General features: G+C 39.9%; 2 protein-coding genes across 2 annotated transcripts; both read right to left on the bottom strand.

Moving 5' to 3' along the window:
- Window positions 1-3,740: 3,740 nt before the first annotated feature.
- On the bottom strand, window positions 3,741-11,301 carry znf687a (zinc finger protein 687a; the record flags this gene model as incomplete). Its single annotated transcript, XM_083895640.1, has 11 exons — window positions 11,245-11,301; window positions 8,253-10,193; window positions 7,334-7,593; window positions 7,029-7,248; window positions 6,001-6,185; window positions 5,734-5,910; window positions 5,467-5,629; window positions 5,134-5,373; window positions 4,932-5,044; window positions 4,463-4,565; window positions 3,741-4,370 (listed from the first exon to the last, which is right to left on the bottom strand). The coding sequence occupies exons 2-11, from the start codon at window positions 10,170-10,172 to the stop codon at window positions 3,741-3,743; spliced, it is 4,011 nt and encodes a 1,336-aa protein (XP_083751766.1). The 5' UTR covers window positions 10,173-10,193; window positions 11,245-11,301.
- A 2,356-nt stretch (window positions 11,302-13,657) lies between these two features.
- On the bottom strand, window positions 13,658-14,558 carry LOC310932097 (uncharacterized protein; the record flags this gene model as incomplete). Its single annotated transcript, XM_083895379.1, has 3 exons — window positions 13,658-13,790; window positions 13,980-14,066; window positions 14,183-14,558. 3 exons carry the CDS (start codon window positions 14,556-14,558, stop codon window positions 13,780-13,782), a joined length of 474 nt encoding a protein of 157 aa, XP_083751505.1. The 3' UTR covers window positions 13,658-13,779.
- Between the last annotated feature and the right edge of the window lie 1,648 nt (window positions 14,559-16,206).

Consider the following 16,206-nt stretch of genomic DNA (forward strand, 5'->3'; position numbering starts at 1 on the left):
GATGCCTGTACACACACACACACACAAGAAAAAATAAAATAAAGTTAAGCAACATTTAACACTGGAAGGTTATGATATTTATCAGCTTTAGTTAGAATGAAGCATCACTCTGTTTGGTTTTCTCTGTGCTCACCTCACTGGTCTGACGTGGTGACATTAACTTTGTGTATAAGCGCCACTGAAGTTGATCATGGGTTTTCCTCTTGTTTTATTAAACCTAGACTTACAGAGAAATAGTAAAGTGGCTGTAACATGTAATATGACTATGTGACACCTACTGCACGATCTAAGGACAGCCTTTTCGAGGCAAAACGTGTTTGTGATGTTGGGCTATATTGATAAAAATTGACTCGACTTGACTAACAAGACAAGTTAACTTCAAAAGCAAACGCGTGTTCACAGATTATTTCTATTATTACAAGTTTCTCTGAACAGATTTCAGCCAAAGTGCGGCTGTATGAAGCCGTCTCACTTTACTTGCGCCATGTGTTTCTTCTGCCTCAGACAAACGGCTTTAACCAACGCTGCTCTGTGAATGTAAAAGTTTTTTTTTTTTTTTTTTTTTTAAAGGATTTCATGAAAGAAGACTTTGTATTCAAACTTCCTTTCACCCTCTCTTGTCCAGGAGCGCCATCACTGGGTGTGGAGGGGACCACGGCTTTCATGAAGCCCTTCCTCTTCTTCCTCATGGTCGTCCTGCTGCTGTGAGACCAGAGTCACCAGATAATCCAGTTGTAGAACCTGCAGCAACTTTAGATAAGCGTTCAGACTGACATAGCATTATTTCTATTTTTATATATATATTTCTATAATACTTAGGACAGACTATTGGTGACACTGCGTAATTCTTCAAGTGAATCTATATGTGATGGACAAATTTCTCATAGACGGGTCATTGTTGTTCTGAAATTTCCATATTTATCAAGTTCACTTTTACACTTTCTATCGTTTCTATCTATACATTTCACATAAAGTATATTTTAGTTGAATGAAGATATACATATATACATATATATATATATACATATATATGCATATACATTTATATATATATATATATTTACATATTTACATATATATATATATATATATATATATATATATTTACATACATATATATATATATTTACATACATATATATATATATATATATACATATATATATATATATATACATATATATATATATATTTACATATGCATATATATATATATATATATACATATATATACACAAATATGTATGTGTATATACATATATATATATACATACACATATATATACAGTCTGGACATGTGATACTGTGCCCATAGAGGATGATGTGTGATTAAAGTAAATTGTATATTTGAAAACATTTGGTTAGAAATTGCATCCTCAAGGCGAAATCCTGAATAAGACGGTGTGTGAATAATGGATAATAACTGGATAATCTCCTGACTAAGTAATGACAAGCGTTCCCAGGTCACAGATGAATGCAGCACCTTCAAATTTTTACGCTCTTTCTCTTTTTAATCTCTTTGATATTGATGCATGGACATTATCTCAGGAATGAAATCTGTAAAAAATAGAAGCTTGTACGAAACAAACAGCTGTGACAATGGTGCCATTAAACAAAGAAAAACATCCAAAACACTGCAAGCAAAAACATCGGCACAGTTTTAAGTTTGTTTTTTTTCTGATCAGTGTCAAAGACTGAAAGAATAATCACGCAATAAATGGTTCATTGTGTCCTCGTGTTTTCAGGAGAGCATACAGAAGAAGAACAATCCCACACACACACACGTGTATATACAGTAAGGGAAAATAAAAAGCCAAAATAATCATTATTTCCATTTCTTAGACTATATCAATTACTCTCAAGTAAATACATTATTATTCATTATATTCAAAAATTGCAAATGTTCACTCAGTTTTCAAAGGTTTTACAACAAAATGTGTGTAAACATCAGATTATTGCTGACAAATTTCCTAATCATGGGGAAAGTTTGAAGTTCAAATTTTCATTCTCCAGAAAAGCAAAAGGGTTCAGGGACATTTTTACTGTATCAGTTTTCATTGCAAGTTATTTGTAACAGACATTATTGCTCTCATCCATTAAAACAGTAAAAGAAGAGATTACATTTCAGCAAAGGTCACTGAAGGGATCTAGTTAAGAGGCTAATTAAGTCCAAAGTTAGTCTTTACAATAAATAAATGCATATCCTACACATCTCATTAACACACTACAACATATGGACATACGCCTCCGCAGTTGGGGAATCTAAATTGTTATTCGACATCAACAGTAAACGCACATTTGTGAGTGAGGTTTAGCCACGAGAGGACGACACACAGTTGTTTGATTGTGCCTCGCTTCTGCGGTGCAAAAAAAAGCCACATGGATTCTAACATGACCATTCTCCTTACACGGATCGTATATGTGTCTGAGCACATACTGAACTGACACAAATATGAATTGAAAATCTGAATTTTTGGGGGGGGAAAAAAACAATCAAGGTCACATGAACTGATCAAAAAAATCTGATTATCTTCACTTAAGCCTGGTCATCTAAATGAAGCCTTAATAGTTCACACATAATCTCAAACATCACGATAGTTTTCTAAAAACTTATAAAAACCAGTGACTTAACAGAAAAACACCCTGACTGGCGTTTGATGAGAATATGACAATCTCCTCAGTAGCATGAAAACATCAAAACAAAAAACATTCCATTGTAATCAATCAACATTCACTGAAAAAAAACAACGGTGTCAGCTCTCGCCAAACTAACCATCTACTATCTACTAACTATCTACTAACTATGGTCTCGTGTCATTACTCAACACAGAAAAGTATCATTCCATCATCCTGCATGTCTGAAGGTTAACGCTGGTCTCTCAGTGACAATCACATTCGCTTATTTATTGTTTTCGTTTCACATAAAAATATCTTTGGTTGCATTAGTGTACATGTATACTTAGTACATTTTAAAGAGATGGTGGCAATAAATTAAGGCATTTTTTACTTTGGGCAGCTAGATTCAGATTACCAGCCACACTGATTTAAAGGTGCCATATGTAAGAATGTGGCCAAAAACGGTTACTACAGTCATATTCAAAATACCGAGGTCTTTTAGGTTTCATTTTCTGACGTAACTGGCAACCCATGGTTGCTCGGCAGCTAAGACTCTACTGACTGCAATGATTGGTAGACGGCGGTAGGTGGCGCCACATGCCAAAACATGATTTCAAAACATAAACATGATTTGCAGTCTGCAAAATATTTTTTTTAATGCAAATATTTTGGCTGTACTGTTGTTGTTGGTGAGTTCAGTTTGTTATATGAACATTATTCCTGAGTCTCTGTGACATATTAGGAGGATTTTATGGCCAGTTGCTTTAGATTTATTACATAATGCACCTTTAAGTCTGATTAATTAAAAGGTCAGGTTTACCGTTCTACAAGTCTCTTGAAAAACATGCATTCACACAAAAATACCTTTTTTTCTTTCTTTTTTTTTACATGCTTCATCAAAAATATTTGAGATCACTCTGTTTTAAAGAGAAAGGTCATATAAGATGAACCTTTCAGATCCACCATATGGAAAATTCAGAGATGGAATTGGAAGCTAGGTAAGTTTGACTAAACCTTGAGAGAGCTACACTTACTGATTTTTAATCAATAAGTAAATCGTCGATTTTTTTAATTTTCCCACATTATAGTTTGACACAAATCTGGTTTCACAGACCTTGCCCTTATTAAGTATTTTTCCGTGCATTCCTTGCAATGATAAAAGCCATGCCGTGGGTTCTAAAATGTGTATTCAGATCTGATGCTTTTTCAAAATGTTTACCACAAACCTCACAGGCCAGAGTGTCCTCCTCGTCCTTCCCTTGAGCTATGGAGGGCTGAGATGAGGGAGACAGTGGTGCAGAACAATCCTGATGATTTTTATCATCATGGTTCCTGCTGTTACCAGGGGAGGGTGCTGGGCGTGTGCCGAGTGCCTGCTGGTTGTCACCGACTGTACCTTTCATTTTGTGGGTGATAAAGCGATGGCGCGACAAGGAGGAAGTGGATGTAAAGCAGGCGCCGCACTGTAGACACTGCAGACCGCCGCCTTCTGCCCCGCCTCGTTTGTGCTGGCTGATGTGCTCCAGGAACGAAGTCTGCTCCTCTGTGGCAAAGCCACAGTGGACACAGCGGAATCCAGAGTCAGGATGCGAGTATGGAGCAGGTGCAGAGGAAGAGGACCGTAACTTCTTCACAGGAGTCATCCCATCTGTGGACTCCTCGCTGTGCTCAATCTTCACAGTTCTTCTCCGTCTCCGTGGAGCCACCACACTACTGTCCTGCTCTGAGGAGCTGTCAGCCTCATCTCTGCCTCCCTGTGACCAGAAACAAACAATCAAAGCATTAGTTGTCAATCACAGCTCAATAATACATTCTTCATAACTTATTAAGAAAATCAATAGCTCACCATTGGTTTGTCGTCGCTCACAGAGCTCAGGCTGTGTCTCAGCTGAACATGCCTCTCCAGTAACGCTCTACTGTTGAACATTTTCTTACCCTCAGTACAGAACCTACACATGCACAGAGATACACGTGTGAACAATGTTGTAATGTAAATTCCTCATGGGACAACTGATCTTTAGGAAACCGAGGATGTTTTAGTTTCAGCAGAGACTTAGTAACAGATACATACATCGTTTCTGAATGTTTCAGAATATAATCTGAATATTTTCACTGGGTAGGATATCAACATCACTACTTGAAAGAGAAAATTGTGTCATTACGATAATAAGGCAATGATAATAACACAATTATACCATTTCATTTCCAAACCAAAAATGTAGGCAATCCTAGCTTGGTAATTAGAGTTACTCTAGGCTACTGCAAGTGTAATAACCATGTTATAAAGTTGAAATTCATCCACACAGAATACTCACTGGCAGCGGAAACCACGATTCATGACTTTGTGTTTGTCTCTAATGTGACGTCGCATGCTTGAGGTCGTGGTGAAGGAGCTCTCACATTTGTTGCAAGGGAACTTCTTCAGCGTCTAGACAACACGAGCACATGCAAGTCTCTGAATAACATCAAATCATTTATGCACGCAGGCGGAAAACAAAACAAACTCAGTCAAATTACTTTGCTATGCTGTTCGGCCATGTGCTTAATGTAGTCTTCCCTGTCTGTGTAGCGCGCATGGCAAGGTACACACTTCCATCCTGAGGGGGTCTTCGTCCGCCCTTTTTTGACTTTTTCTTCTTTGTCCTCACTCATCTGTTCATCCCCATCTGAGCTTTCCAACTTCACAGAGGGCTTTACATGAGATGAAGCAGGTGGAGGTGAAGGCGAGTCTTGTTTCAATGTGGGAGCCTTGTGGGTCTGGGGAACAGAGGAGTCGTGGTAAAACACTCAAGGAGGTACAAAAGACCAAGAATGTAAATGTATATGAATATAGATATACTGTGAATATACCTTTAAATGGTCAAGTAGAGAATTCCTTTGAGAAAACAGCTTGGTACACTTGGGGCATTTAAACACATGCACCTTCTGATTGGTTAAATGGGTGTCAAAGTGGACATACAGCAGGGGCTTGTGGGTAAAAACGGTGTCACACATGACGCATTTATAAATCAACCTGTAAAAGAATAAAAAATGTCTCAATTTCACTGTAAGACATTTATTTTTGAGGTGAAAAGACACAGCTTTAAATCTGTGTGGGTGTTTGTGTGTATGCAGTACGTTGCTTGTCCTTCAGTGACGTTGGAATGCTGGGCAGCGATGTGGTCCTGTATGCTGGGGGCAGATTTGAAAGCCATAGGACAGCTGGGGCATTTGTGAAACATGTCACAATGAGCCTGCTGGATGTGGGACTTGACCGAGTTCAGTCCACCAAACACCACCAGGCAACTGAAACATCTGCAAAGAGACGAGAGAAAAATAAAGTGAAATGACGCAAAGAGTCGGGAGCAGAGTTTCACGAGACAACCAGGTGGTGAGAGGTCGCACCTGTATCCGATACGGCGGGCAAAATGCAAACAGGTCTTGTCTAAATGTGTTTGAAAAAGCGACTGCTTGGCCGTGCCCCCACACTCTGGGCACACATGAGGCGAGCAGCTTTGGTGGACGCGTCGATGAGCTGCTGCACTGCAGTTGTTGGGCAGGAGCATGGGAGGAGAACACTCTGTACATGGCTGGAGGACAAAAGACAGAAGAGTGGAGGACAAAAGAGGGAATTAGGTAGGATTTATTTTTGCATATCATTGGAAAACAAATTAAAGCTCCCTCACACACAGAGGTTTGTGCAGCTGTTCTTCTTATGATACTGTACTGACATCCTATAATATAACCTAACTAAAGCATTATCCTTAACCCTAACCACAATTCAAATCTTCAGCAATGAGGTTCTGCCTCATAAGGACCATATTTTGTTCTCTTTGGCCCCTTTTACACCTGGCATTAAAGTGTGTTTTCCTGACCATTTGTACCAGTGTAAATACAACCGAGGACAGATTGTTATCCGATCCACGCAACCACTTCTGGAGGTAATCGAAAACGCACTGGAACCACATTAAACGACAGAGTAAATGTGATGCGTCAATGCTCCACCCACATCTACTGTAGGTGAGTGGAGGTACTCGGTGGCTCTGAGCACAGCTAACATGAAAACGTCGACAAAACTGAACAGTCTCTCTTCTTTCATCGTGTTTCCACTTGTCAAAGACGACTTCTTCCCTTGCTTCAAAAAGAAAAGAGTCCATACAATAGTGCAGCTTCACATGCTAACGGTGTTGTTGATATGGCAGCGCACAGAGGGGGAGGTGATGTAAGGGGGGGGTGATTGTGATTTGAGAGCAATCAGACCATAATGTGGACACAGGAGACACATGTTAATACCCAGGTGTAAATGCGTGAAGCAATATCTGTTCACTATCTGATCACAGAAAATGCATTCTAATGCCAGGTCTAATGTAAAGGGGACTAATGAGGAAGGTCAGTGTTTATGCTAGAAATGGTCCTAAAATACACACACTTACCGTAGTGTCTGCTGATTTGACTTCTTGAAAATGCTCAGCTACCTCTTCTTTGCTGCCAAACTGAAGCTGACACTCGGGACATTTGTTGCCGGTGTGCTGCACTTCTTCAGCTTTCTTCTTAGTTACTGCTTTGTGTGACTGCAGTTTTGGGGTTTGGGTCACTGGCCCCGAAGAGGATACTGAGGATGCTGAAGAGGATGACAGGAGAGAGAAACAGCACAGTTGCGAAATCAAGAAGGAATATACAAAGAGGAATATAATCACACATAGGAATCACATCCTGAAAGTCACAAGATCATTCTCACTGACCAAGTGCCGTGGGCTCCTGCTGACTGATCATCTGCTCCACAGGTACAGTTTTCATGACCAGGTGTGAACACTGCATGATCAGTCCTTTCTCCTTGTGCTCTCTGGCGTGTAAAAGCAGGCTACATTTGTTGAAAAAGGCCAAGCGCTTGGCACAGTGGTTACAAGTCACTTCGATCCTCAGTGAGCGTCTATCATAGTGCCGGGCCAAACTCTGCTCCAGGGCAAAGGCATCGCCACACTCCAAACAACGGTAACCCTGCAAGAGATCACGGTTACATTTTATCTAGGGACAGCTGGATGCCACTTATTCGTGTTTGACACCGAAATCACAGCCTTGAGTATCTACCTCCAAAGTATTTTAACAAAATTACACTCGTCTGTTTTGCTATTTTCCCCCATTTAACTTAAGGTAAGTCAAAGTTGACAAAGCTCACACGGTCACTGCATTCCTCCACCTCACACTCATTCATCTTTCTTAACATCCTGTGTTTAATAAACCATTTAAATGATATTCAATGTTTCAGGGTTGTATCAGATTTGAACATTTTCCTTTCTGATTGGTATCAGACTGGCTCATCCCAAATTTTATCTTTCATAAAGTTGAAACACTTTTATCACGCTAAATGTAATTACACGATGTGCAAAACGGTTTGCTCAGACTGTAGCAGCATTTTACACATTTAGGACTGCCAATAAATTTATTTTATTTACAAATTGATCTGCAATATTTAACAATCTTAAAACTTGGCAGTGTAAAATCATACATGAAAAAGACAAATCTGAGAAGCTGGGATCCATAAATGTACCATTTTAGAAAACTTACTAAAATGATTTGTCAGATACTAACGTAGTTGCTGACAAATATTAGTGTAACTAATCTGATTTATTGCAGGACTACACACAATGGCAGCTTACCTGTGCAGGCAGAGGAATGCCCCACTCTGCAGGAAGAGGTGAGCTCAGGTCTGGTTTATAGCTTGGCAGAAGGTTCTTGCTGTTGAGAATTTTGTTGAAAGCTTCTACCAGACTGGTTTGACTTTTGGATATGATGGCCCCAGTGTTGTTGACTATGGACGCTGGTCTGTTACCACTTGCGAGCAGCGGTGACGGTGAAGAAACTGACATCCCGCTCTTTTGAATCTTCTGGCCCACACTGCACAGGTTGATCCCACCTGAGCTGACTCTCGAGGAGGTGACAGAGGGCAGGGCTGCAGTTTTAGTGATGTTGACAGCTGTGGAGGAAACTTTAGGTTTGTTTTCCACTGCAGATTTCTGTTTTGATGAACTGGCACTCTCTGGTGTTGCAGGACAAGCATCCTGGTGCATTGTTACTACAGGCAACTGAGAATGCTGAGTTAATTCCCTCATGGATTTTGTGTTATGATGTTCTGGTGAAGGTTTGGCACTATCCACAGCCCTGGAAGTTGTTCTTGCATTTCTAATTGGTGACAAACCAGTTACAGTTCTAGTGATGCTGCCTGTAGGCATCTTGATTTTAACTTTGAGAGGACGCAGTTGGGAGGAATCTCTCTCTGCTGAATTAGCAGACACAGTATCCTCAGATGATGTGACAGCACCGCTGATCTCCTCTTTTAACTTTTCTCCACCTCCAGCCATCTTTTCACTCCGCTCTTCAGTGTGACCTGGCCTATCCTCTCTGCTAGGCTCACTATCCTCGACTTCCTCTCGGGGATGAGCGCCCGTGTGTTTTTTTACTAGACTTGGTGTCTTGCCTAAATTAGGACTGCTGCTCCTGGTGGGGACCACAAGCCCCATCTCACTGGGCGGTGGGCTCTCAGGTGAGTCCCTCTCATCAATCACATGCTCTGGGTATTTCTCTTCTTGGGGTGATGCAGAGCCTGTGACAATCGATGGAGGGCATTCCTTGGGGCTCTGTGGCTGAGGACCTGCAGAAGGAGAACTGGAGGTGGTAGATTGCTCTTTGTTCTCAAGAGTGGGTTTAAGCTTTGCAGCTGCCAGAGATAAAGAGAGATGAGGCGGATGAGAAATGTCCGAGGAATTGTTTTTCAGAGACCGACGCAGCTTAGACTGAACTTTAAATTTGGGAGGGGATGACACTGGAGATTCTGAGCTCTCCTGGATCACCAGTGGACTCCCCAAGTCTGGTTCAGAGTCATCATCCGACTGCAATGCCTGATTAATTCCCACTTTAATAGTCCCATTTTGTGGTACAAGAGAGGACTGCGAATCACCACGGAGACAAACTTCTTCTTTCTGAAGAGAGTAAGGAGAGACTGGAGAGTTTAGAGAGTGTCGAGGCGGAGTAGTTGAGGAGTTGTGACCAGTACTAATCAGAGACTGGGGAAAGAGGAGGGGCTTCAAACTGTTCATGACATCTGTTGTATGCTGGATCGATCCAACCTCAACTCTTTTATAGTCATCACTCTCATTCTCATTCAGGGTGGATCTCAATGGTGACCAAGCAGCACGATTCCCGGGAGCAGATGCTTCAAACCCATTGGCTATCTGGGACTCCACAGCAGCATCAGCAGTCGGTTTGAGATCAAGTTCTGAGGTTAGATCACTAAAGCTGCTTTGACAATCTGTTTTATCCTCAACTGACTTCCCCTCCTCGTCAAAAGTCTCAGAACATACAGCGTTCTTCACAATAACGCTGACCACAGGACGGTCACTGCCTGAGGCAGGAGAGCAGGGAAAGCATGAGGGAGACCCCCCCTCTCTCCCAGGTGCATCAGTTCCCACATCATCCCGATCTTCGTCTGGACTAGACTGGATGGCCTCTTTGGCATCAATGTCAGGAATATCAAAAGCTGCCAGCAAGTCATCAAAGTCTGGGGTCTTCATGTCCCCCATCGCTGGCACAAGGCTCGACACCTGTGGATTGTAATAAATCACAATAAATGACAGCAGAAGCCAATAAAATGGCATCATTGCAAAACTCAGATAAATAATATTATAAAAAAAGAGTGTGAATGGCACCTCTAGAACTAGAGGTCATGACTCACATGATCCTGTAACAACTCAGTTGACCAAATAAATTTGCTGCCTTTTGAGAATTGATAAATAAGATGTACAAAATGAAATGTTATATCTTATGGAAATGTCTGATTTTCATCTTCAAAATTATATTAGATGTTACAGAGATAGTAATATTACCAGCCATAAATGTTATATTATGCACCAATTTGCTCTGGTCACACAATTTATATGTTTAAAAGAGGGTAAACTTCCGATATCATTAAAAACTTTCACCAATAAAAAATGACCTCTTTGCACTGGGTTAAACGATTACAGTAATTCTGTCAACACTTAAAGCTTGACATAAATATCCAAAGAAAAATGCTCTTGTTTTTAGTCGTAAATCATCAGTGCACCTTCATACGATCATCTTTGCAGTGCTGACAACTGTCAATGTTTGTTAAGGCCTGTTTTACTGATATCTCGGCTCGATTTTAGAATGTTGGTGTAATAGTTCTATTAAATATTTGTATTATTTTTTTAAGAAGCCTAACAAGAGACAAAGATTGCAAATTAGAGCCGAGCAAATAAAGGTTAAACTTCTATGTCTGGAAGTGACAACAGCTTGTACAACACGATGCTCCGAAGGGCGAAAAGTACGCGTTGTGTCGTTAAGCCTTACTCTACGCTTTAGTAACAACAACAATCGTGTGTAATGACGCAAAACACACACAAAAAAGTTCCTGTTGTCAAACTGAACTATCGTGCGGCAACAAGTGGGAGCTACTGCTAACCGCTAGCTACAGCCATAGCATCCACCTGCTAGCTTGCCTTGCTAACGTGCCAGTGCACTTACCTTAACACTTTGAATAGCTCCGTGTTACACTCAGCTAATGTGGTCCTAACACGACACTTTTTAATGCATGTACTTAAGTCGAAGCAAACGCTTTTATTTCATTTCACTTACCTGCTAGTTTACAGTTAGTTCCTGACTTTTCTTCCGGACGCACAAGTTCCCCGTCACCGCATCATGCGACAGTGACCTCCTGCGATCCAGGCAGAAGTTTGTCCACTGCAGTGTTCTGTACAATATTGAATGAATTCAGTTATATGTTCTCTTACTATGTGTCCTACTGAGACATTAAGTGATTTTGTTATTTATATAATTAAACATAACACATTCACGTCCTTACTTTTGTTGTTGTTGTTTTTATATTGTGCATGGGCCTTTGCATCCTTAAACAACAAATGTAGTTGAACTCGTTTATTTTATATTTTATGGGCTTTGAGTTTGCATCGTTCATTAAGTCACTTTTCAATCGCCCTTTGACTTCCGCAATAAATGTGATAGAAAAGCACTGATGCTCCATTATCTATGTACTTGTAATACATTTAAATCTAATTTAAATTTAAATATATTGTGTATACTGTGTAAAAGTTTTTTTGAAGTAGGTCATTTTCATCAGCCAATTGAAATACATTATACATATTTAGAAAAAGGTCTTGCAGTTTTTACAACTGTAAATTATTTCCAAAAATCACATTACTTTGTGTGTATTTTTTTTTTAAACTAAATTAATTAAAAGACGTGGTTTGCCCATGTTGTTGAGTATTTTTATTAGAAAAGATGTAAAGCACATATTTGACACACACACAAAGAGCAATACATGAATATAAACATAAGCAAAAGCTGAAACGAAACGAAACATTCCCCATGTGGAGGACCTTAATACTGTTAATGTTAATAGCAAATGCTGTTTAATTCTCAGGTCTCTATTGTTCATTTATTCAAATGCTCTTTATTTCTTTTTCTCCTCGTCCTTCTTAGTCTGGTCTGGTTTGAGGCCCGTCTGTGAAGCCAGAGAGCACGTGGCGTTACAATTGACTTCGTTCTTGGGGTCGAATCCAGGAGGGTTTTCCAGATCACTGTGAAGAACATTTGGATCTTGCATAACATTGTTGTCCTCTTCATCCTATACAAAGGTAGTAATAATAATCAATTGTACCTCACCCCTGACGAGCACCTATGCATCCTATTTGAAAGACAAACGAGAATGAGTTAAAGCTTATGTTTACCTTTGCCTCACTGCAATTCATGTCAGTTCCCGTGTCCACGTCCTCCCCAAAGTCATCAAAATCTGCAGGACAAAAAAATGTTAATTCTTATAAAAGAAAAAAAAAACACACATCACATTGAGTCAACAGTTAGATCAAAATATAACCTTTTGACAACATCTAATGCCTGATTGTTTATTGCAGAAAATAAGTTCTTTAGCATTAAGTAGGTTACTTAAAATGACAATAGCCATACAACAATAGTCGCATGTTGCTTTCATTATATATAAAGTATGATATTGTAAGTAGCCAGAAACTAATGGGTATTGTGGGTAATTTTATAAATAAAAAACTGATTGAACACAATTGTTTATTTAGCGGCACAACAGAATTAAACAAATTTATAATTTACAAAAAGTCAAGTGATCTTCCAGTAAAAACATTAAAAAAAAAAAAAAAAATACTTGTGAGGGACCATCAAGACAGTTTAAAGATTGTGTATAACCTGCTCCTGTATGAACATCTGCAGAGCTAAAGACAATCTGTTCCAATGTTCACACATTTTTAACCCCTCACATACCAGTCTGCTTCACTACCTCCACCATCATCCCCATCTCCAAAAAGCCAAGGATCATTGGACTTGATGACTACAGACCTGTTGCTGACCTCTGGTCATGAAATCCGGTCATGAAATCCTTTGAGCATCCACCTAAAAATATCCTGGAACCTACACCAGGGTCCTGTTTCTGCACTTCAGCTCTGCCGTCAACACCGTCCTCTGTGCTCTTCTTCAGGACAAGCTCCCCCAGTTTAATGTGCCGGAATCCAAGTGCAGGTGGATCACAGACTTCCTGTCTGACAGGAAGCAGCAGGTTAAGTTGGGGATACAAGTCTCCTTCCCCCAGAACATCAAATCTGGATCCCTTCAGTGCATTGTTCTTCTCCCTATGCACCAACAGCTACACCTCCAGTCTAATCTGGTGAATGAACTTTGTGGACAACACCACCCTTTTTGGACTAATCTCTGATGGGAATGAGTCTGTCTACTTGCAATTGATCACCTCGTGTTCAGGTTATTATACACTGCCATCAAGTCCATCTTCACTTCCTCTATCTAATTGGATCCAGCTACTGCCAAGGCCAAATGCAGGCTGCAGCATATCATCCATTCAGCAGAGAGAGTTATTGGCTGCAATCTGCTATCCCTCTAGAAACGATACATTTCCAGGATTCAGTTAAGATAATGGCTGACTTCCCCTCCCTTCTGACAGGAGACTGGGGTCAATCAGGACCTAAACCTCTCACTACAAAAACTGTTTCTTCCCCTCAGCTGCTTGCCTCCTCAATCAAGCCAGAGCCCTCCTTTGACTCACCTCACTGACATCAAACTGCTGACTCTTCACTCCCAATTGCAGATTGCACAATTTGTACAGTCTCTTATCTTCTGTTAATCTTCTTCTTAAACAAACAAACAAAAAACAAATTTATCTTCTGTTTTGACACAATGCACAAATTAGTTTGTTTTTATGTGTATTCATGTTTCTCTCTTGTAGATATTAGCAGTCTAATCCTTATGTTCTTACTTTTCTCTCATATTATGTATTTGTTTTTGTACCATGACCAGAATTCCTATTGTGTACGCTTTACCTGGCAATAAACTTGATTCTGATTCATCCTCAGTCATGCGGCTGTCATCTGATAAAGCAAGTGTGGTGGAGTCCTCATCCTCAGTCTCTGAAACAGACACAGAGATATACTGTGTGAGCATAATCCACTTAACTCATATAACCCGACTGTCTACCATACTGTAGGGGAGAGGCGCAGATCCCGTTAGTGGACATTTTTCTCACCATCTTCAATAGGAGCGAAAATGGCAGCTTCAGCAGCTAATGCAACAGCTGCTCTGCGACCCAGACTTCTCCGAATAGTAGATGGGTGTACCTGGGTCCCGCAAGTTACTGCCAGTTCTGAGCTGATGGCACTGCTGGACATCTTACGATTTCGAAGGGAAGTAAGCATGATGTGTCTTTCATCTGCCACACTAAGTTTCCTTGGCCGACCACTACGCCTACGGTCCTCAACATTGCCTGTTTCTTTGTGCTTCTTCAAAAGAGCTTGAACTGCACATCTGGAAACCCCCGTCTGTTTTGAAATCTTTGCCTGGGAAAGACCTTGCTGATGTAGTACAACTACCTTGTGTCTTGTTGCTGTATTCAGTCTTGCCATGGCGTAAGACCTGTGGCGTGAAACTGTCTTTGTTGCCGAGTCTGGCTGTTCCTCACCCAGTTTTAAGCCTCTTCCACTGCTGTTTCTGTTTCAGTTAATGACAAATGAAAACACACACACTTCGAGAACAGTCTTAATTTACGAGTTAAAGTCGTACATTTACGAGATTAATCTTTTGGCACATCAGCATCACATTGCCATAAGTACTTAAAAAAGAATATGCAAGAAAATGCATATTTTCCGCAGAAAGAAACAGGCAGACTTGGAGGAAATCGCTGCTTTTGTGGAGGCGGAATTAGATGGAACTGGTTGACTGCAGGGTTATCGCTGGATGCATCAGCGGGCCATTCCGATGGGTTTTGTCGTTTCTCAAGAAACAATACGACTGATAATTAACTTTACCCCTTGTTCCCTGGGTCTATTCAAATTGTATGAACAGACAACTGTAGCTGTCAACTCTCGTACTCTCCGACTTTCAATTCCGGTCCGTCACTCTAAGACGTCCGTGCACAACATGAACAATGACAACAATTCCCATTGTTACACATGCCGGCACTCAAGCACACCTGGATCATGCTTTATTGCCGTCGTAAATGTAGGACTTTAATTTTAATTTTACGATTGTGAATGTAAAATGTAATGTAAATTAAAACTCTTATTAATGGCAAAAAATATATATACAGATCCAAGTTAATTTTATCAAAATGCATCACATACAGTAGAAGAGATTTTTTTCTTGGAACACATAATTTGTCCCTTTAGATTGAGAATGACTTCAGGGGACAATGTGACAAGGATTTCAAACTAGATGAATTAGACAAAGCTGTACATTCTTTAAGTTAGATAAATCTCCTGGTAAATTAATTTCAGTTAAATGTTCTCTTCCAACTCACAGCAGAATGACAGAAAAAGACTTATCCATTAATTTACCATTTACTGTGACTAGTTGACTGAGGTGTGAATTGATTTTTATTTGTTTCTATAATAAAGCATATTAAATGCAACAAATGTATCTTTTCTTAATGTTATATTGTTAGGTTCTATTATATTGTGCTATGGGTCTTTACAAAACTCTAACAACACATTATCTCCCCCTAACTTGACTTTTATTAATTATGTGAACATTAACATTTTTTTTAAGGTTGATACATTTGAAATAGGTTCACCTTTAGAAAGAGGAAGACAAGAAGGCTGAAAAAGATTGCAGCTTTTGCTACTGTAAATTCATTCCAAAGATCACACAAAGCACTTCTTCTTTGTATCCTGTAAATTTATTTAAAGCTGTGATTTGCTCATGTTGCTGAGTTGTTATTTTTTTCATTAGAAAAGCCTCGAGGCGTGTTTGACACAAAAAGTGAAATAAAAATTTCACCAAAAGTCAACAAAACGGTTTGTACGTCAACATTTCTCTATTGATTCAAGGAACATCAGTCTGTCCATCTCTAAATTGAATATCTAATAAAATGTCCACTGGTTCCCTTGTCAGGCGTCAAACTTCACAGGTGATTTACTAAAAGCACTAGTGTGCACAGTGCCGACTTGGCCGTTTTTTGGACGAGAAATACTGGTAGATTTTGCAACAGATGTATCGCTAAATGAGCCACTTTCACCACGTCTCACATGGAGAAATGAATGGACACCTTCCTCT

The sequence above is a fragment of the Microchirus variegatus genome (assembly GCF_963457635.1).
Source record: "Microchirus variegatus genome assembly, chromosome: 1".
NCBI classification, from domain to species: domain Eukaryota; kingdom Metazoa; phylum Chordata; class Actinopteri; order Pleuronectiformes; family Soleidae; genus Microchirus; species Microchirus variegatus.